This window comes from Prionailurus viverrinus, chromosome A2 (assembly GCF_022837055.1).
Source record: "Prionailurus viverrinus isolate Anna chromosome A2, UM_Priviv_1.0, whole genome shotgun sequence".
Classification (NCBI taxonomy): Eukaryota; Metazoa; Chordata; class Mammalia; order Carnivora; family Felidae; genus Prionailurus; species Prionailurus viverrinus.
In genome coordinates, this window is record NC_062562.1 from 29,446,122 (window position 1) to 29,468,281 (window position 22,160).

The 22,160-nt window shown below is 40.9% G+C and overlaps 1 protein-coding gene across 13 annotated transcripts in view; it reads right to left on the reverse strand.

Annotated features, from left to right (window-relative positions):
* Window positions 1–22,160, reverse strand: part of CADPS (calcium dependent secretion activator) — a 483,782-nt gene that overhangs the window by 110,577 nt on the left and 351,045 nt on the right. For 6 of the 13 annotated variants that reach the window (XM_047847327.1, XM_047847271.1, XM_047847346.1 and 3 more), the window contains exons 15-18: window positions 10,067–10,168; window positions 8,264–8,327; window positions 7,725–7,848; window positions 3,422–3,442 (exon numbers count right to left, since the gene is read on the reverse strand). In XM_047847327.1, the coding sequence (XP_047703283.1) occupies window positions 3,422–3,442; window positions 7,725–7,848; window positions 8,264–8,327; window positions 10,067–10,168 (311 nt within the window). Of the gene's footprint in view, window positions 1–3,421; window positions 3,443–4,431; window positions 4,450–5,320; window positions 5,390–7,724; window positions 7,849–8,263; window positions 8,328–10,066; window positions 10,169–22,160 lie in introns of all 13 variants that reach the window. The other 7 variants (XM_047847306.1, XM_047847316.1, XM_047847337.1 and 4 more) reach the window with 3 other exon arrangements.

Consider the following 22,160-nt stretch of genomic DNA (forward strand, 5'->3'; position numbering starts at 1 on the left):
TATACTGCAATGTTTTATTTTGACATTTATGATAAAAGGATATTTTGACATTTATGATAAATCAGCTGCCCCCTAGATTCCATTGACATCCCAATCACAATACCCTGATCAGCAGCTTCAGCATCAAGTAGGAGCTTGTTCGAAATGCAGATTTCCAGGTCCCACCAGAGACCTACCAAGTCGGAATCTGCGTTTCAACAAGATCTTCAGGGAATACTGAAGTTTGAGAAGCACTGTTTTATATCCCATTTCTGAAATCAAATAATGTGTCTACACTACACATTTGGATTTAGAAGTTTCCTTTTAAATAAAATACACAAAGAATGACAGCTAATATATATAATGAATATTTACTATGTGCCAGGAAGTGTGCTAAATGCTTTATTTAGGATATGTGTTTTGATCTTTCCAACAGCCCTCTGGCGGGGAGGAACCATCATCAGCCTCTTTTGTAGAAAATAAAACTGAGGGGCGCCTGGGTGGTTCAGTCGGTTGAGCGTCCGACTTCCGCTCAGATCATGATCTCGCAGCTTGTAAGTTCAAGCTCCACATCAGGCTCTGTGCTAACAGCTCAGAGCCTGGAGCCTGCTTCTGATTCTGTCTCCCTCTCTCTCTGCTCCTCCCCTCTTCACTCTCTCTCTCTCTTTCTCTCAAAAATGAATAAACATTAAAACATTTTTTTAAAGAAAATAAAAATGAAGCCTAAAGAGATTAAAAAACCCATAGGAACCAAAATTGTGATTAACTTTTTGGTGTAACAAATCCTGAGTGCTCAGGCTGGTTCTGAAGTAGTGTTTTTTTTGGAGCTGTACATAAAAGATGTACATAAAAGAATGCTGGACAGCATCAGCTGTCATGTTGAAAACTCGGGCCACTAGGAGCACTTCAAGTGGCTCAGCCCGTTAAGCAATCAACTCTTGCTTTTAGCTCAGGTCATGACTCACCATTTGTGAGTTTGAGCCCCACATCAGGGTCTGTGCTGGCAGCGTGGGGCCTGCTTGGGATTTTCTCTCTCCCTCTCTCTCTGCCCCTCCCCTGCTCTCTCTGTCTCTGTCTCCCTCTCAAAATAAATAAATAAACTTAAAAAAAAAAACTCAGGCCACTTAATGGATTGTGGGTGGGGCCATTATCTCTTGGCTGACAGATAAAACAGCCCAGGGGTGGGGTGGGGGCTCCTGAATATGTACAGGACCTTGGACCTATAGGAAGTTTGACTGGAGATAGGAAAAGATACAGAATCTCAACCCTACAGAATCTGCTTGGCAATCCTTTGGATGCATTTGGCCTGCTCTAGCAGGTTTCTGTCAGTTGCAGACAAAAACAAGTCCTCATTTCTTTGGCAATCTTAGGGCATCTCAACTGCCCTCAGGAAGACTTCCCAATGAAAGGAAGTGGGCAATGATCTAATCCCAGAAAGGGGTCCTCTTGTTTTTTGTTTGTTTGTGTGTGTTTTGTGGTCTTCCTGGATCAAAAGTTGTAGATACTTTTGAACTTGGCCATTGAATGAATGGAGATTGTCCCAGTTGAAAGGGCTGCATGGTAGAAAAAACAAAAAGGGATGCTGTTTGAATTTAGAAAGATCTGAGTTCAATTCCTGCTAGAGAACGTCACTTATCGTCTCTGAATCCATAAAAGGGGTAATAATAAAGCCTTATTTATAGGACTAAGGGACAGACTGAATTATCTATCTATCATCTATCTATCTAATTTTATAAATCCTTGGCATATTTGCAGGAAAAATTGTTTTATTTCGAGTTCCAGTAGAATCCTTATGATGCTCAGAAAATTATGCAAGTATTTAGCCAAGAACTGAGGCAAAACACCAATAGTAGTGTAGACTTTCTCAGAGCTTGCTGGGTTCAGAATGTGTGACGGTTTAAACGAAATGTATTTAAAATGATAGAATTCATTTGCAGGAGTCACAGCTTTTCTTTTATAGAGTAGCAGCCTTTTACATGTTTTTTTTTTTAAGATACTGTAATTAAATAGCACATTTAATTTCTAATAATGCCACCAGACAGAAAGCATAAGCCCACCGAAATGCCATGTGCAGAGTCCTGTAGCCTACTGAGGCACAGCCTGACTGAAGGACTCTGTACCTGTCCACCCCAGTTTACATAGGTGACACCAGCTGTGCCCAGCCACCTCTGTTGGTTGGCTTTGCAAATCTGCGTGTTTGTGCTTTTTCCCTCTCGGGAGCCTGAAGAGGGAGGGGAAGGATAAGAAAAAAGATTTAAAGATCAGGAAGGAAACAATTACAGCGATGATTGTGATTTAGGTCTGTTTTGCCTAGAAGAGGCCTTGGACATACCAAGCTTCAAACCCATCTCTGCTTTGACCTTAACTCTTCTTATTTTTATTTTTATTTTTTTAAGTTTATTTATTTTTGAGACAGAGAGAGACAGAGCATGAACGAGGGAGGGTCAGAGAGAGAGGGAGACGCAGAATCTGAAACAGGCTCCAGGCTCTGAGCTGTCAGCACAGAGCCCGACACGGGGCTCGAACTCACGGACTGCGAGATCATGACCTGAACCGAAGTCGGCCGCTTAACCGACTGAGCCACCCAGGTGCCCCAAGACCTTAACTCTTTTTAGGTCTCGTTTTATTCACTTGCTGCTACCCAGTCCTTTCCGCCCATCACTGTATGGGCAGTATGATTTTTACGGAGTTCAAATTGCCAAGCTGCCCCCCTTGCTTAAAAAGCTTTCACCTTTGGAAGTGAGAGCTGTGGATCTTGTCCCTTGAAAAACCCATATGCATATAAACATTGGCATAGATTCTAGGTTAGGAACCTATGGACCATGAGATACAGTCTGAACTCTATTACTAAGATGGTGCCTCCTGCCTACAATGCAACTTTCACCCATTACTGCTATGATTTCACCTTGCTTAGCAATCACACTGAATTACACAACATTTAAGAGTGTGACGTCTGGCCTCGGATTCTGGCTCTATCACTGACAGGTGACAACAGGTGTGTTATCTAACCTGTGTTTCAGATTGCTCATCTCCAAAATGGGAATGGTAGTAGGATCTCCTTCATAAGGGGGTTTTGAAGATTAAATGAATGAATACATAAAAAAGCACTTATGGTCATACCTGGCACATAATACACATGGAATAAGGATTAGCTACTTTTTTAAGGATTAGCTATTTTTATTAGCTGTACGGTTTCACGCATTTGCACATATTATTCCCTCTATCTAGGCTGCCTGTCCACTTGCCAATGCCGGCTTCCTTTCACCGATTCTACTTGAGTTTTCAGGATGTATTCAAGCTCACCACCCTCGTGAGAACTTCCATGGTTTTCTGATAATGCTCTCTTGCACGTCACTCTGTTACTCGGTGTTGCTGTGTACTGAGTTTGTAATTTCCACTTATACGCCCATTTGCACATATGCTCCGTAAGGTTAGCAGCTACGTCCCTCTTGTTTACTAGGCCCTGGCTTTCACAACTGTACCTGGCATATGGTAGGCTCCCACTAAGCACTTGTGGAATGAATGGATGAATGAATGAATGAATGAATGAATGAATGAATGGATGAATACTTTCTCTTTCAGGGAGAGAAAGGCTCATGTGTCTTGAACACAGGTTTGTGAATCTTCAAAGACCTATTGCCAGCGCGGGGCTTGGCACGTGCACAAAACCGCTTTCTGAGTTGATCTGAGATCCAATCAACTTAGATTCAACGAAATATGTTTAGCGTTGATTGCATGATCATTACCTTTTGAGGATTTTTTTGACTTAAGAACAATGATCAAATATAAAATAAATAAATATAAAAAAAGAGATGAGCTTTATTTATTAAAAAGTCTTAAGTTAAAGCTTTCCTCAAAATACGCTCAGATGTTTGGGGACCAAACAAGACGAAAATCTCCAAAGCCAGAGAACTTGCTAAGACCTGTCCTCCCACGACCCTTCCAGCAACAACCCCTGCTCAGCCACCCTCTGCACGCATCCTGTCTCACCACACGATACATACAAGAACAACACGGACACAACTCCTCTCCGTCTTGGCTGATAAACATTCATCAAAGAACACAAACTTCTCAATAGGGAAGGGAACAGAAAAAAGAAATGAAAAACAAAGAGGAAGAGTAGTTTGGTTCAGTAACGTATTTTTTTAAGCACGTGAGGCCAAATCACTGAAATCCTGAAACCGAAGATGAAATGGAGCTCCGCAGCTAACCAGAGTTCTGTTCCTTCAAAGCTTATGCCTTTACGGAAACTCTGCTCTACAGAGGTCAACATCTAATATGCAAGAGATATAGTTAGACAGCACAAATTAACTCCTTAAGTATCATCGCAACTCCACATCGGTCTTTGGGAGTTCATACGTTAAGGAGCTCTTAAAAAACAAAAACAAAAACAGAAACTCAATAATAACTCCACAGTCCTGACAGTTTATAATGCATATACAGTTGGTTCACCTGCATCCTTTTGATTCTCTATTTGAAAGAGAGAGCACAACAAGGAGAGAAGAGAGAGAGAAACAAGAACACATATGCAGGATTAATGAGCAAATGGACCAAAATGCCCCCCACTTGTGTGTGACACATGATATTGGAAGGAAAAGGTTGCCCTTGGGTTCCCACCGCCCCGAAGTGTGGGGGCCAGCAAAAAAAGGCTCCTTCACAGAGGTGGAAAATGCTGCACAAATAGAAAATTAGTAAAATTAAGTTTAATGTGAAATCAAGCTATGAAACATACACGAACTCTCCAAGTGACAATTAAGTCAAATGTTCTAGCCAGAGCTTAGAGGACAGGGACAAGTCAAAATCTCCCGAGAGAATAAGGAAAAGCTTCCCAGCTTGAGAGAGAACAGACAGGAGGCATACAAGATCTAATTTTTACACAGGATGGACCACCTTGTGTGATCTTATACCCGTAATAGTTTCACATCTTCAACATGGAAAGGAAGGCATGATTTTGCCTCAGCTATCCCTTTTCTGACACCTAACGCATTGTTCCCGGCCTAGCGGCTACCTTTTGATTGTGTACCAGTGACAAGCACTTTACAAATTGGGGTTACACACAAGCAAAGTAAAAATGCATTCAGGTCACAGACAGAGAATAACTGAAAAACTTACGGACAAATCTGAGTTTATCACAAACAAATGGCTTAATTGTCTAACCTGTTTGAGGCTGATAAAAAGTGACTGAACTTCTCACACTGGGTTTCACAGACAGAATCAACAGACAAGCCAATGCTAAAAAACTTGAAGCAAGGAGAGTGAGTTGGTTTGGATCTGGATTTTCTTGAAATAATGAAAACGGAAAGAGTGAAGACAGCATGGCGAGGAGGCGGTAGGTACTCACGAATGGTTAAATCCATCACTTGGGAGGCCAAGCAGAAGACAGGATGCTCATACATTTCTCTCTTTTTCCCTATAAAAGAGGATTTGGGCATGCAAGAGGCTTAGGTCAGAGGTAAAGAGGTTAAAGGTCATAGGTTAGAGGAATACGTTACATTAGCTCAAAGGAAAATAGCCACAGAGTATTTTGGGATAAACACGGGATAAAAGAAAAAAGGAGTTTCAAAATTGGAGATCTACTGGATTAACCATTCAGCATGCCGTGAGTCACGAGAGAGATTGTGACCATGATTTTACACGTCTCTTTAGAATTGTTGGCAAGAGTACAATGACCAAAAACATCATGAGTAAAGGGAAACAGAATTTCATTGATTTAAGGCTCCAAGATACTAAGGATTTCAGACTTTAGTATCTAAGGCTCTTGAGGTATTTCTTCATAAACATAGTCTCCAGCGATATCACTATAACTTCATTCCCAAATTCTCAGGGGACTAAGCTGTGGCTCAAATGTAAAAACGTAAGATTTCTTTTCTGAGCATAGGATCAGAACCTCGTAAAAGAAAGTTGTTTGGTAGTAGCATCTCCAAAGCTGCAATGTCTCAACCTACGGTGGACTATGTTCATGAAAGAAAACCTGATACATGCAGCCAGAGGATGTTGGGTTGTCTGAATTAACAATCCCAGCATGCTTTGAAATTGGTGTCACAGCCACTTTTGCAGAGGTAATGTCAAAAAGTGGCTGAGCCAATCACGGACAAGGAAGGAGAGAAGCGGAAGAGAGCAGGTAGTGTGGAATGAGGTACTTCTCTGAAAAGAGAGTTGGAAAAAAAAGATTGGTTTCTTCAAAGAATCCCCAGACCTAAAAGTCACAGTGCAAAAGATAATTAACACAACCAAGAAGAATTGAGGCACAAAAGGAAATTACAGATCAGCTGATCTACTTTGGAAATGAATGCATTTTTACTTACAGATCTTAAAGTTTGTTTTTGGATATATTTATCTGAAAGAAGAGAGCAGATCTTACCGAAAGACTAGTAATAACTAGACCAAGGCCTACGAGGCAGCAGCCATGGCGACCGGACGTTTCTTGATCCCATCCCATCTCTGGCCTTGCCTAGAATTATTAGGTACCTGGTTGACTTTACCAAATACACCCAATCATTATGTCCTGGGAAGGTAAATGCTAGAACAATTATTTGCTAATATAGCCCTTTAATGATCTTCTTGTTCCTCTATTTTTGTCACTCATTACCAAGTCAAGAGTTGATAAACATCCTTTTAGTGCCCAATTCTTAAGTGTTTCTCCCTGGGTGCATAGCAATGAATTCATTACCACTGGTACACAATTTGCATTGTCAGACAGACAAAATTGAGAGAGGGAGGACATGTAATGTACAGAACACTGCGATTTGACATGACCTTAACCTAATTCTCTAAGGAAACAAGGACTTCGGCAGGGTAAGTGATAGGGTTTTGGTGGTTGATTAGGTCTTTTTTTTTTCCCCCCAGTCAAGTCCTGAAGGCAGACAATGGGCATTTGCTGGTTTTAGTCAGGTGTTTCACATGTGAGAGAACATCAGATTCCAGAATGCGGACACACTGAGTTTTGCACACAGAACTTCCACATTTATACACTTACACCACTGGTCAAGTTGGGTGTGGTTTTCAAATCACCCTATAGCAGCCAACAGGGTAACAATGAAAAGTGATTAATACCTTTGCAAATGAATAGGTCCCAAAGAACCATATCTTCTCAAGTAGAGTTTACTCAAAGTGCCTTTTGGGTGATTACTTGGTCATCAGTGCCTGCTTCCCTAAAACTTGAGAGGGCAGTGGTAACAACCATCCTAGGTCTGGAGCAACAAGAAGGAATGAGATCTAAAGCAAACCAGGAGCCATCAGAGACAGCTGGACACCAACCTGCCATCAGGTTTGAAAATGTTACCCAAAGACAAGATATTCTCAAGGGGCAAGAAAGAGTAAGCAAAAATCTTGATGTTGTTTTGTTCAATGCTCGTTTTACCTCCAAGGCTGTCAACAATGGACAACAAAGTGCTTTGTTTTCCTCTATTTAAAGAAGGTAGCAGTCCCACAGAACCTCTTCTTAGGAAAACATTACTCACAGAGCAAAGTTAATGCCGACACAGACTCTCAAAAGGACCTTCGTTATCTGGTAACATCCTATATTCATATTCTTCCCCTCAAAAGACTGCTGCCTGAGCCCCTGTTCTTAATTCATTTATTTGGCCGCAGCCAAGGAAGCTTTCATATTTCAAGTGCTTTCAGGTTTCAATTTAACATATTCAGATGGACCACTGTTTTCTGGTGCCCATTAGAAAAGACAGACTCTTCCCCAGGGAGGCATACCAAAATTTAAAGAAGTAACTGGGGGCAGAAGGGAGCCTTACCTTCGATTTTAGCATATTCTGAGAGCCGGGAGTAGTTGACTAAAGCAGCCTGCTCTAGACATTTCCGGATGACTGTTTTTACCTCCTCTTGTGGTACGGGGGTAACAATATCTTTCATCAAAACCTTTAGGTGGGAAAATAAAAGATTATTAAGATGGTTCAACCAAATGTGTTACTCATTTATGTTTCTTAAAGAGCTCAAGTTTAAAATGAGCTGTGAATGCCTCCTTGTGACTTAATACTGATTGAGAGCCATCGCTAAACAGAACACACAGAGTTGTAATGCACAGTTAGGATGGCAAAACCCATCTATGAATCAAGGAAGGGCCAGGAACATATCTTCAATATATGCTAACTATTTGGGAGTCTGGAGATAAAATATCTAGAATTTTGGCAGTTTCCCCACGTTTATTCTGGTATTTGATGAATGGTAAGTGAAGCCTTGAAAAATGACAAACTAGGTCATTCAGCCATAATATTTCATTACAATCATGTTCATGTCTATATATATGTAATCTGTCTTTTACTTCCATTCTTACCCTTTCCAAGAGTGATAGAGTAGCTTTTAAAGCCCCTTCAGGTCGACCGAATGGAAAGCAATACCTACAAAACAGAGAACATTCTTCAGGTTGCCCAAATACATTACATTTCAGCATGAAGTATGCTGCAGTTTGATTCATATAGCAACTCTTTCTGAGGAACAGAAAATGCTTTTTATTTTGTCACGTTGTGTTATGTTAATCTGAATTCACACCATATATGTGTGTATATAATGTATATATGTGTATGTGTGAATAATGACTAAAGAGGGACTCTGCAAGTGTCTGCAGCAGAAAAGAATATTTAGAGTGATGGCATAAGGCTCTGTTTAGATTTCTATTGTGAAGGAAAACCATTTGTTAGCTCACATGTGACCTTATATATTATTATAGAGACCAGGAGTAAAAAAAAAAAAAAAAATTAGTTAAGACAGGCTAAAATCCTAACATATTTACTCAAATCTCCAAAGGCTTTACTAGAGGAAATGAAGGAGTGTATTTTGAGCAAATTCATGCTTTTGCTAGATGTACTTCTTTGACTGCAGTTTTTAATTGTCATGGGGTCTTTTGTTACTGGCAATACATCTTGCATATAGCAATTAATCAATAAAAATTTATCCCAGAGGATTTTGATGGCACAGAAAGAGCTAGGTCCTATACTCCTAAGAGTTCCATTGACTATTTGGGGCTGTCACAGGCCTTTTGAGCCACTGTTCCTCATGGTACCAAGGGACCAGCAGAGGCTACTTAAATTCAAACTATCTCCTAGGCATGTGTCCAGCTGAGTGGTCTAGGGCAAGTTCCTTAACTCTCTCAGCTTTGGTTTACTTTTTATTTGAGACTGTGACAATGACCTCACAAAGTTGTTCTGGGAATAAAAAATCGAGTTAATGCCTAACCAGCCATGAGTCCTGTGTCTTGACCCCTAGGAAATGTTTAAGAAAAAGGATTAGTTTATTATCATAAATGTTCTTACTATTTTTGAGTTACTATCTCAGGATCTCTAGTCTACAAGCACCAGTGCAGCGATAGAAATGTCTAATTTGCTGCAAGGCAGAAGCGGGCTATGTGGTGCAAGGCTGGACTTGGACCTGCTCGCTGTGTCAAGGGCGCGGGGTAGAGTCAATCTGCCAAGGCAGATCTAAGTTTCCTTCTTTCCCTTAGTAGACGGCTAGCCCTGTTTCTGAGGCAAGAGAGAAGGTGGACACTCTCATATGGATCCCACTGCCTTCCTTCCCTGTTCATGTGATCTGATTCACAAGAGTTTTCATGGGTTTAGGAACCTTGTAGAAATCTCACATTCAGCTTCTTAACAAAGATGTAAAAAATGGATTGATGACCAGGGTCAGCTTGCAAAAGGAGGGCTCTGTTCTTTTGGTGGAAGTAGAATGAGCTGAAGATGTCAAAGTCTCCTGGCTATTGCGGAACCCTGTCCTATTGGTTTTCATTTGCATTCAGTTACCATTTTTTGTTTTTTTTAGAGGGATGGAGAGCACAAGGGAGTGGGGGACAGGTGCAGAGGAAGAGAGAGAGAGAGAGAGAGAGAGAGAGAGAGAGAGAGAACGAACCCCAAGCAGGCTCCATGTTCCTGACATGGGGCTCAATCCCACAACACTGGGATCATGACCTGAGACGAAACCAAGAGTCAGATGCTCAACTGAGCCACCCAGGTGCCCCTCACTTCAGTTATTTCTAAATATCCAACGTGTCACTGACAGGTTAACAGTTTTAGAAAGTCAAGCCCTTTATTTGCCCCACCCCAGTCTCACCCTCTTAATTAACCCCTCAACCCCAGATCCTTACCTAAAATGTGTAATCTGATTTTCCAATAGAACTCGGAGTCTCTCTTTGATTTCTTCAAAACGTTCCTTCTCTTCAACAGTCACGGTTCCGATTCCATCAGGCCTGAAAGAAGACATGTCATGAAGTGACGGGAACCTCATACACTGACATCGTCAAATCACATCTCTAGCAGGAGGAAACTGTCCACTTCAGAAGAACAATTACAGTGATCTATGTGACCTTAGGAGAAGTCCTGCTTTTCAGAGGTGGCTACTAAAGGGCACGGGGTATGCTGGGGTTATCTTTTGGAGACATTTGTAGTACTGTCGCTCATTTATTGTGAAGTGGTAAAATGTATAAACTGGTGGCCAGAAAGTCCAGTTTCTAGACCTTTTGTTTGGCTCATAGCTTCTTAAGATTTTTGAACTATTTGCCAGCATTTTTTTAAAGTTTGTTCGCTTGTTTATTTAGAGTGTGGGAGAGGGGCAGAGAGAGAGAGCATGCGCGCACGAGAGTGCGAGAATTCCAAGCAGGCTCTATTTGCCAGCATTTTTAAAAGTGTATTTATTTACTTAGAGTATGGGAGAGGGGGAGAGAGAGAGAGAGAGAGAGAGAGAGAGAGAGAGAGAGAGAGAATCCCATACAGATTCTATTTGCCAGCATGTTTTAAAGTTTATTTATTTATATAGAGTATGGGAGAGGGGGAGAGAGAGAGAGAGGGAGAGACAGAGAGAGAGAGAATCCCAAGCAGACTGCACATGGTCAGCACAGAGCCCGATGCAGGACTCGAACCCATGAACCATGAGATCATGACCTGAGCCGAAGTTGGACACTTAACCAACTGAGCCACCCAGGTGCCCCAATTTGCCAGCAATTTTTAAAGTTAGGAAAGTTTTACAACACAATTCTTTTGAAAATTTGGAACAACTGGCATTAACTGGTGAGTAACAAGTAATAGCTTTTTAATAGGGGCAGGCACTTAACTGTCCACATCTCTCAATTGTATTAAATATCTTTCTTGTAGGCACTTAGGTTTGGGACTCCTGAATTACGCACACAAACTTCTAGAAAAAACAGGTGCCTTGTAAATATCTGTCGTTTTTGGTGTTAAATGTTCCTAAGTGACTCAATATCTAGCTTATATTACAGATGTTCAGATTCTTTTAAGCACTAATGTATTAACTGAAGAACAAATTATAAGACATTGGGGAAAGTGAAAGACATTGATGAAAGAAATTAAAGAAGACACAAATAAGTGGAAAGATATCCTATATTCATGGATTGGAAAAATTAGTATTGTTAAAATGTCCAAACTACCCCAAGCCATCTACAGATTTAACGCAATCCCTATCAAAATTCCAATGGCATTTTTTTACAAAAATAGAAAAAAACAATCCTAAAGTGTGTATGGAACCACAAAAGACCCAAAGAGCCAAAATAATCCTAATAAAGAACAAAGTTGGAGACACTGCAATTCCTGACTTAAAAGTTTATTACAAAGCTTTAATAATCAGAACAATATGGTACTGGCATAAAAACAGATGCACAGACCAAGAGAACAGAGCTGAGAACCCAGAAGTGATCCCTGCATGTATGGTCAACTAATATTTTAGACAGGGGAGCCAAAGATGAACAATGGGAAAGAATAGTCTCTTCAATGAATGATGTTGGGGAAAACTGGATATTCACATGCAAAAGAATGAAACTGGACTCCTATGTTGTACCACTCACAAAATTAACTCGAAATGGATTAAAGACTTAACTATAAGACTTGAACCCGTAAAAATCCTAGAAGAAAGCATAGGGAAAAAGCTCTTTGACATTGGCCTTGGCAACAATTTTTTTGGATACGACACTAAAAGTAGAAGCAACAAAAGCAAAAATAGACAAGTGGGGCTACATTAAACTAAAAACTTTCTGCACAGCAAAATATAAAGGTAACCTATGGAATGGGAGGATATACTCCCAAACCATCTATCTGATGATAGACAACAGAAATATAGAAGTCATAAAATTCTATAGAAAAAACCGAATCATTCAATTAAAAAATGGGCAGAGGACTTGAATAGACAAATGGACTTGAACAGTCTTCCAAAGGAGACATAGAAATGGTCAAAAGATACATAAAAACATCACTCGTCATCAGGGAGATGCAAATCAAAATCACAATGCGATATCACCTCACCATGGCTAGTATTGAAAAGACAGCAAGTGTTGGCAAGGATGTGGAGAAAAGGGAGCCCTTATGCACTGTTGATGGGAATGTAAACTGGTGTGGCCACGGTGGAAAACAGTATTGAGGTTCCTCAAAAAATTAAAAATAGTGCTATCACATGATTTGGTAATTCCACATCTGGGTATATACCTGAAGGAAAGGAAATTACTTTCTTGAAGACACATCTGCACCCCTGTGTTCACTGCAACATTATTCACAACAGCCAAGATATGGAAATAACCGAAGCGTCCACTGATGGATGAATGGATAAAGGAATTCATGGATAAATATATATATGATGGAATTATTTTTATATGATGGAATATTATTCAGCCATAAAAGAAAGGAAATCCTACCTTTTGAGACGACATGGATGGAACTTGAAGGCACTACGCTAAGTGAATAAGTCAGACAGAGAAAGACAGAAACTTCAAGCTCTCACTTACATGTCTAATCTGAAAAAGTCGTACTCATAAGAATACAGAATAGAATGGTAGTTGCCAGAGCCCAAGGGCTGGCAGAAACAGGGAGCTGTTAACTAAAGGGTACAAACTCCCAGCTATAACATGAGTAATGGTACTGTATTTATATACTTGAAAGTTGTTAAGAGAGGAGATCTTAAATGTTATCGCCCACACTAAAAAATGATAATTATGTGAGGGGATGTAGGTGTTAATTAACCTTGTCATAATAGTGATTTCACTATATATATATATATATATATATATATATATATATATATATACACACACACATATATATACACACACACACACACACACACACACACACACATATATATATATATGATCAACACATTAGATACCTTAAACTTACACAGGTTATATGTTAATATCTCAATAAAGCTGGGAGAAAAGAGAACAAACCACATATGATGCGTTTCCATGCTAGTGAACTACTGGTCATTTTAATAACAAGAAGGACCCTAGCAAATATAAGTAAATTCCAGTTTAAACCCAGTATTCTCATATTTCTAAATCGCCATTAGGTTTCCACACATTTTTCCTATTTGCTTTGGACTGTTCAAGTTGAAAATACAAAAGGAAGCTGCATATTTATAGCCCAAATTTATCTGTGCCAAATTAGACGTGGGATAATCTGACCCATTCAAAGACTTCAGCTTCCCAGATCCCGTAGTGACTTGTTGTGACTACTGGCTGAGCCAGTTTGCAGATTGGCGTGTCACCATGAAACTTCTACTGGAACATTCTTCAGTTTGCAAATGGGAAGTCATCTTGAGACCAAACAAATGGTCTTATTTATAGGTCTTCTCAAGGATCCAGCATAAGTTGGGAAAATCCTGTATACTAGACCAGTCTGACTGCACAAAAGACTTGGCAAATGACAGCAATGTACCTCCTGTTAGGGGTTAATTGGTCAGCTTCCCTTCTTTATAAATACTAAAAATTCCCCACTTGGAAAAAAAAAAAAGAAAGAAAGAACAAGAAAACTTCCCCTCCCCCACATTATTAAAAACACCCCTTAACAGTAAAATTCTATAAAATCCATTTCTTCACACTCCCCTGAACTGCCCTGAAGAAGGCCAAATGGTAAATATCAGGTAGGATGTTGGAATATGAATATGTCTTTATTTTCATGTTTTCTTTTTTTTTTTTAATTTTTTTTAACGTTTATTTATTTTTGAGACAGAGAGAGACAGAGCATGAATGGGGGAGGGACAGAGAGAGAGGGAGATACAGAATCGGAAGCAGGCTCCAGGCTATGAGCCATCAGCCCAGAGCCCGACGCGGGGCTCGAACTCACGGACTGTGAGATCGTGACCTGAGCTAAAGTCGGACGCTTAACCAACTGAGCCACCCAGGCGCCCCTATTTTCATGTTTTCTAGATAAATCCTAAATGTTAATTTACAAAGTTTATTTAAATTTTTTTTCAAGATTTTTTTTCAGTAATCTACACCCAATGTAGGGTGAGAACCTAAAACCCCAAGATCAAGAGTCGTATGCTCTATTGACTGAGCCAGTCAGGTGCCCCTATTTAAAATTTTTTACATATGAAATGTCCATATGTAAATCTGCCCATATGTGAATCTGTAGTTACATCTCAGGGTGAATTCATTGGCCTCCACAAAACATAGGTGATGCTTTTTGGTGTAGTAACTTCTTATGCTTATAATCGACAACTTTCTATAGCTGTGGTTTTTATATTTAGATTTTGTTCACACAAAATACAACTCGCTAATGCACTGAACACGTTTATCTGATTGGCGTGTGCACATACTCAATTTGGGAAAGTGGGAGCCATTTTAGGAATTTTGTTTCTTAGCAGGGATTAGCCCAGAGATAAACGCTATTAAAATATAATTTACAAATCAGAAAGGGGCTTACAGATCACGGGAAAAAGCATGGAAATCATTTAACATGGGAAGCCCAGAGACGCATGTGGCTATTTTTAGGAGATAAACCTTCCTGAAGAAAATCATTCCTCACTCAGCAAGACTTCTAAGGCAATTATTAGGCAATAAGAAAGTAACTTTTAGATTTGTGTTTGAGATGATAAAAACTAAGCATTGAGGGTGTGTCTGGCCTTCTCAGTTAATCCCCACTACAAAGGGTATTATTACAAACATAAAATTCAATTATGTTTCTTTCCCTTTTGTTCTGATGATTCACAGTTGTGATTATTTAAGGTATCAGCAGCTTCCAATTCCCTGACAACCTCCGACTACTTTCTCAACACTATTAATCTCACTATTCTAAAAAAGTAAATGACAAAAAATTATTATTGTAGTCTTTCCTTAAATTTGTTTCTTGGGGCCCTTGGGTGGCTCAGTCCATTAAGTGTCTGACTCTTGATTTTGGCTCAGGACATGATTTCACACTTCGTGAGATCGAGCCCTGTGTCAGGGGCTGTCAGCACAGAGCCTGCTTGAGATTCTCTCTCTCTCTCTCTCTCTCTCTCTCTCTCTCTCTCTCTGCCCCTTCCCCATTTGCACTCTCTCTCTCTTAAAATAAATAAATAAACATAAAAAATTTGCTTCTTAATTGCCTATGTCAGTGCAAATAGTTTTAACTTAAAATGAATGCAACTAAGTTTATGTCTGTAAGGTAAATAGTACAGAATTGACCAACAAAAATAGGTGATTTAAAAAGTCATGATTTTGACATCGAATGCAAATTTCTTTGTAACTGCCAGAATTGCTCTGAAATGGTACTGGGGACAGACGATGTTATTTTACAAACTGAGGAAGAGACAGGCAGGAATAATACAATTTATTAAAGATCACAGGTGGTAACTCTATCAGTTGAAAAGTAAAAATATCCTTTTTTGTTTGTCTAATTTCACTGCATTTTTTAAAGTTTATTTATTTTGAGAGCAAGCTAGCGTGAGGGAGGGGCAGAGAAAGAGAGAGAGAGGGAGAGAGAGAAAGAGAAAGAGAATCCCAAGCAGGCTCCACACTGCCAGCTCAGAGCCCCAGGAGGGGCTCAAACTCACGGACCATGAGATCGTGATCTGAGCCGAAATCAAGAGTTAGTTGCTCAACTGACTGAGCCACCCAGGTGCCCCTCATATCATTATTTTTGAAAATTCTCTCAAGTACCAATTTCTTTTCTGTTGTTCCCTGTAATTTGTCAATGGGAATTATACAGGCTTAGATTTCTATGGGTTTGCTTCATCAGGGTCACCAGTTGTGGGTTTGGCTTATCACGTTGGGGTCACCAATTGTGGGTTCGGCTTTTGGCTTTGTCCAGCAAAGCCAAGGACAGCAGAAAGGGTTACTCAAGAGTCCACAAGTCAAGAGATGTGAGACGGAGGCTAAGGGAAGTCTCCCCAAACTGCTCTCAAGCTCCCGTATTTATTAGGCATCAATTATAGGGAAAAAACATTGCACAATATGACAGTGGTACGGACCAGTAAGAAGTATAGAAACCATGCAAAACAACAAGGCCTTCCCAAGACTACACAAGCACAGATGCCTAAACCAGGATGGAGGACAAGATAAGATATTCCATAGATAACATGGTCTAAGGAATTCATGAGCACAGTAGGGACCCAATCCCTAAACACACATTAACTAGACATTGGTCAGCTGTTTTCAGCATGGCCAGAATTCAGTGTAATGGGTTCCCTATAATCTCCTCAGCTAGGACATAGCTAATTTGATTTCTCACAAATTTCTTATTTTATTTAAAAAGATTTTTTAGTATAATTTATTGTCAAATTGGTTTCCATACAACACCCAGTGCTCATCCCAACAAGTGCCCTCCTCAATGCCCATCACCCACTTTCCCCTCTGCCCCACCCAATTTCCCACAGATTTCTATGGAGCTACTAACTGAAAATCCTGGCTCAATATTTTAGGGAACACTGTTTTCAGAGAAGCAATAAAATACTTTGCCTAGAGTAGTGGTCCTCAAACCCGAGCATGCCTCAGATTACCTGGAGGATGGGGCTGAGAGTTTGTTTTCTAACAAGTTCTCTGATGCTGCTGGTCCAAGGAGCCCACTTCGAGAATCTCTGCTTTAGATCAAGAAAATATCTTGTGGGTGGCTCTTCTAGTGGTTGAAAGGGTAGGTTTGATTCAGGATTCCCCAATTCCTTTGGATTGGAGTGAATCTGGAACCAGAGATCTTCTCCAAGCAAGAGGGTCCACTTATAAAGCTACGATCCCTTCTGGAAGTGGTGTATGTGCTATTTCAAAGTGCCATCCCAGGCAGTGGTGGTTGCAAAATAAGTAGAGGAACTGTATTGGTGTCTCTCAGAAGCCCTGCTTTTGTGTGTGTGTGTGTGTGTGTGTGTGTGTGTGTGTGTGTGTGTGTGTGTTTCTTTTCTGGAAACATTTGGAGGTGATTCTATAATTGTCATAAAACTGGCTCTGCATGGTGTTCCTTTCTCCATACTTTTAACACTTAAGGAGTCACAAAGAATGAGAGAAGAGATAAAGCTGTATTTTAAACTCCAAACGAGCAAATCCCAGGCTGAGATGTGTCTTTACTCAGAACATGTGTCTAGGAACGCTGAATTCCCCATTCTTCTGTGTCCTGAAGGGTGCCTTTCCTGCCTTCTTGGTTTTTGGCTTCTTAGCACCCACTGTCACTTCTTAACACCTGAATGTCCTTCGGAAGAATGACCTTGCCCACACCGCGCGTACCCTTGGGGAGAAGAGTAAACTGGGGTCCTGTTTCCTGCTGTTTATATACTGAGGGCCTTCCCACAAGCCAGTCCCCCCCTCTTATGGACACTGTGTGTCTAAGCTGGACTGTGACCTAAGCTCAGTCAACTGGACACACTTTTCTGGAACCTTTATGTTGAGTAAATAACACAAAGATAGAAGAAACAGGTGGAATTGGCTCGCCCTAGCAGCTGTGCCCTGACCAGACAGACTGTCCTCACAGGTCAGTAGTTCTTAATCTTTGCCTATACTTTGGAACCATGTGACAGCTTTGACAGTCTCATCCTCAAACTCTGATTCAATTCACCTGCAGGGGGATGTAGACATCCCCAGGTTATCCTAATGTGCTGTCAAGGGTTGAGAACCGCTTTTGTCCTGTTTCCTACCTTTCCGTAGCTTCCGGTTTTTTTTTAATGTTTATTTATTTTTGAGTGTGAGTGGGGGAGGGGAGAGAAAGAGGGAGACACAGAATCCGAAGTAGGTTCCAGGCTCCGAGCGGTCAGCACAGAGCCCGACGCGGGGCTTGAACTCACGGACCGCGAGATCATGACCTGAGCCGAAGTTGGATGCTTCACCCACTGGGCCACCCAGGCGCCCCTCTGTAGCTTCCTTGACTCCAGTTTTCACCTCAAAAATGGAGAGGATCCAGACTTAGTTTTTATTACTTATACTGATGTGAGTTCATAAAGCACTATCTCCTTTTTCCTAGAAGGAGGGGATATGCACATCATATAGTAAAATTGTTCGATGCCTTTGAACCTAGCTTGAGAATCTCTCTCTCTCTCTCTCTCTCTCTCTCTCTCTCTCTCTCTCTCACACACACACACACACACACACACACACACACACAGCGACAAGGAAATGTGGTCCTGGGCCTCCGGGTCCACCTAACTGCACACTGGCTAACAACTCACTTCTAGTATATCATGACCCTGCAAACTTGAGACAAGGTGCAGGTCCAGTGCAGTCATTTTTGGAACCCCATGAGGGACAGGAAGCTGTCCCACCTGCAGGCCACCACTGCCACCAGAAGTAGGTCTCTCTGGCCACAACAGACTATATCACTTCTGACACAACGGGCATCTCCGGAATCCACCTTTCAAGTTTTCGGCAAACCATTTTCTCACTGTCCTTCACAAAGTTGACATTTTCGGCTGCACGACAGGAAAGATGTCACGTCGGCTGCTCTTCAAGTCCTTGTCACCGTGGTCAGTACCAGTTCTGTCACCTTCACTCTCCTCACACTCGCCCATCTTGAGCCATGTCACAAATAATAATTTATCTAGAGTTGTGTCTTTTTTTTTTTTGTCAGACTGAAACTACCACAACCCAGCCACCCGTCTTTCAAGTTACTAGTTATGCACATTGTTCTCCCTCTCCCCAAATGCTTCAGAGCTAGACCTTGTTAATGGATGACTTTTATAGGAGGGATCTCATATGATTAAGAACTAGGCTTTTCATGTGAAACGTTTTATTTTGAGATTTGAAATTAGGTGTGAAGAATCCAGTCAAAGAAATCAAGCGGCAACGTGTTTCATGAAAGTGACCTCATCTCCTTGGATCGTTCAATTGTCCCCCCACACCCAGGTAAGCACACAGATTCCTAGCATCTTGCCACCCTGCTGGTACAGTTCTCCACATTGTGTTGAAAGCTCGGCCGCAAAACCCTTGTTTGGAAGCTGAGCTATCTTTTCAAGAAGGTCAGAGAACTAGATTCATTCAAAGCTTACAGCAACGGATGTGTTCTGGTATTGCATCTGTTTAGTGATCAAGTGTAGAACCCAGGTGTGAGAGAATATGTATGGGTTCAAAAGACAGAAGAGGGTCTGGTCCACTTCTCTGCATACAGCCAGCTTTAAGCTCCAATCACTACCAACAAGGGGTAAAACTCCAGCTGAAGTGGGAATATACTTTCTCTCCAAATGCAAATGTCCACATATGCTGGTGCAGGCACCGTAAACATGATATATTCTCTCTCTCCAAATGGATGCATGCCTGCAGACCGCATTATGGATCCCTGAAAATGTCCTTAAACAAGCATGATAACTGAATCCTACTTGCTACTAAATTGTTCCAGCCCAGAAACATGAGAGCTTAAAGGGCCAGAGTGGGACAGAGTATCTTAGATGGTTCTTGCGATGCTCCCTAAATAGAACATGTAGACCAAAACATTCTCTTAACCTCTCTCTCTTTTGAAACAGATTTCCCCTAGCAACTCTTTATCCTTACAACTTTTAGAATGATACCTTTGAATTTAATCCAAGAGCGGAATATTTTCTTTTGTCTCTTTCAAGCGACTAGTAACTACAAATTCAAGATAACACCAAAGCATTATCATCTCAAAAGAAGACATCCCTGCTTGCTCATCTGGATGGCTTGTATAATCTCTAGGTTAATTATACACTGTAATTAGGACTCTCACATCCAATAGTCACTGCTTCATTATGAAAGCCCAGCCTTTCCCTTTCCTCCCTTCTCCCTCCAGCCCAAGCCCCTTTTCTAATTATGCCCTGATGCCCTGGGGCTCAGACACGCTGCTAAAACAAATATATCAAAGTGTTTGTATCACAAAGACTAAGATAGGAAGCAATAACAAGCAGTTTCTACAACCTTACAATTGAAGGCATTGAAGCTTCTTGAGGTTGGGTATTATTAATTGTTAAAAAAAGGGTTGGAGGGGGCAAAAATTTATCAGTGAGATCTTCTCTGACTTGTTTTCTGTTTTTCTAAATATGTAGCTAAAATCCAAAAATATCAGAAAGTATCTTTGCTCTCTATAAATCTGGGGGTGATTGAAGTCTCTCTCTACCGATCAAATCTCAAAGAACATGGATGCTATTGATACAAGGACACTAGTTAAGGGGATGGTCCAGGTGCTGAATGAAGGGAGAACCCAAGAAGTGACTACAGAAGTCATATGAAATATATGCTTTGGAGGAAAGCATGTATTTCTTACCCCAGAGAGGGACCAATTTCCAAAATTGGTATCACATAGATTTTTCTCTTTGAGGAATAAGAGAAGAGATGGGTTTCTTTGTTTCCAGACAAACAGACAATTAGGCTTTGGATTCTATCCTCAACTCCCTAGTATAGACTTCTGAGTGGTCAGACCAGTAACATGTGTGGCGTTTGGTATCACACCCACCGTGGAAAGTATGTGACATCTGAAAATATGCTTTTGCTCCAGTGAATTCATCGAACATAGGATGAGGACACATGCTGAAATTTTAGAAGGGAAATTCATATTACTTGACGGTTTGCCAGGGGACAGAAAGATTGCTCTGATGGGACTTAATTCAACACATTTTACAAGATTTTATGTCTGAGTTGGAAAATCTGCTCTTCTCACGGGGAAACTTTCCTTTAGGAATGGAGTCACATGGGTTAGAATTTAGAATAATCTAAAAAGAATTCCTCCTTGGGGTGCAGACTTTTACTTGAAATGTGTTTGGATTTCCTCCCACCCCTTCTCTTACAAGTACTTCCACTTGGTGAAGCTGCTGCTTAGAATTTAGAGAGCATGACTCAGTTACATGCAAGGCCAACACCTGCTCAAAACTGGAAGGGCGACGAGCCACATATATCTGAGTACACTAATGTCATGTGTAAGTGTGTAACATTATATCAATAACGTGGGGGCCACTGTCATCCCCCATCCACGCCTGCCTGCTACTCAAGTGCCATATTCAGAGGTCGGTAAAACAGAACTAACCCTGCTACACAGTCCTCTCTCCCTCCTTTGGGGACAGAGAGTTAAAAAGCACTAGATATAATATCATAAGGAGTGTACATGTGTGACAGAGGGAGGAAGGGATAGAAAGGTGAGATTGGAGCTAAAAAGAGACATTTACATGTGCAAAAATTATGGATTTGCTTCCAGGTAGGCATTCACAAAAAAGGAATGAAAGAAAACATTATGCAACATGGCTTGGGAGTGAGGGACCAACACTGGACATGGTGTTGCTGTGGTCCACAGGAGAGAAGACAGACGCTTGAACTCAGTAGTGGCAGTGAAGAAAAGGAGAAGTGGGTGGGCTTAAGAGATACCTAAAGGCATTGATAGGGCATAGTAACCGAAGCCTTGTGAGGTGCTGAGGGAGAAGGAGGAAGCAAGGACAACTCCCATGGTTCTGCTTGGGGAAGCTGGATGGATGGAATTACTCACTGCCTTAGGGACACTGGTGGGGCAACAGAGGAGAAAAATGAGCTAACTGGATTGTTCAGTACTTCAGATCTAACCCAAGGGATCACACAGTCTCTGCACACAGGCAGCTCTGTGGCTCCAGACACGTCTCCCAAAAGAATCCTGGGACATGTTTTCAAAGATTTTTAGAACTCGTGCTCTCTTACATCTGCTTGCAGACTCATTAATCTATGCAGCTTACTTTGGATTGGGGCGGTTGGCATTATGGATTTGTTAATTGCTGATACAATGTACTTTCTACACAGGCCATATGTGAAGAGCAGCACTGGCATTCAAGAAATGTTAAATAATAATGTAAATGAGAAAAATTTCCAATCCCAATAATAAAGGGATCCAAGGAACATTGACGCAACTTGCAATCATCGGAGCTGTTTGATTGCCTTGTCACTGCGGGACAGTGACCAAAGTGATGCTAATCTAAATGTCATCTAGAAAGAATACTAAAAATATTATGGTGAAAATTAAGTAGTGCAACCTTAGGAGCTGATTTAAAAATTAGAAGATATAGAGATTTACATCTGTGGGTTTTATGATCGCCAAGTG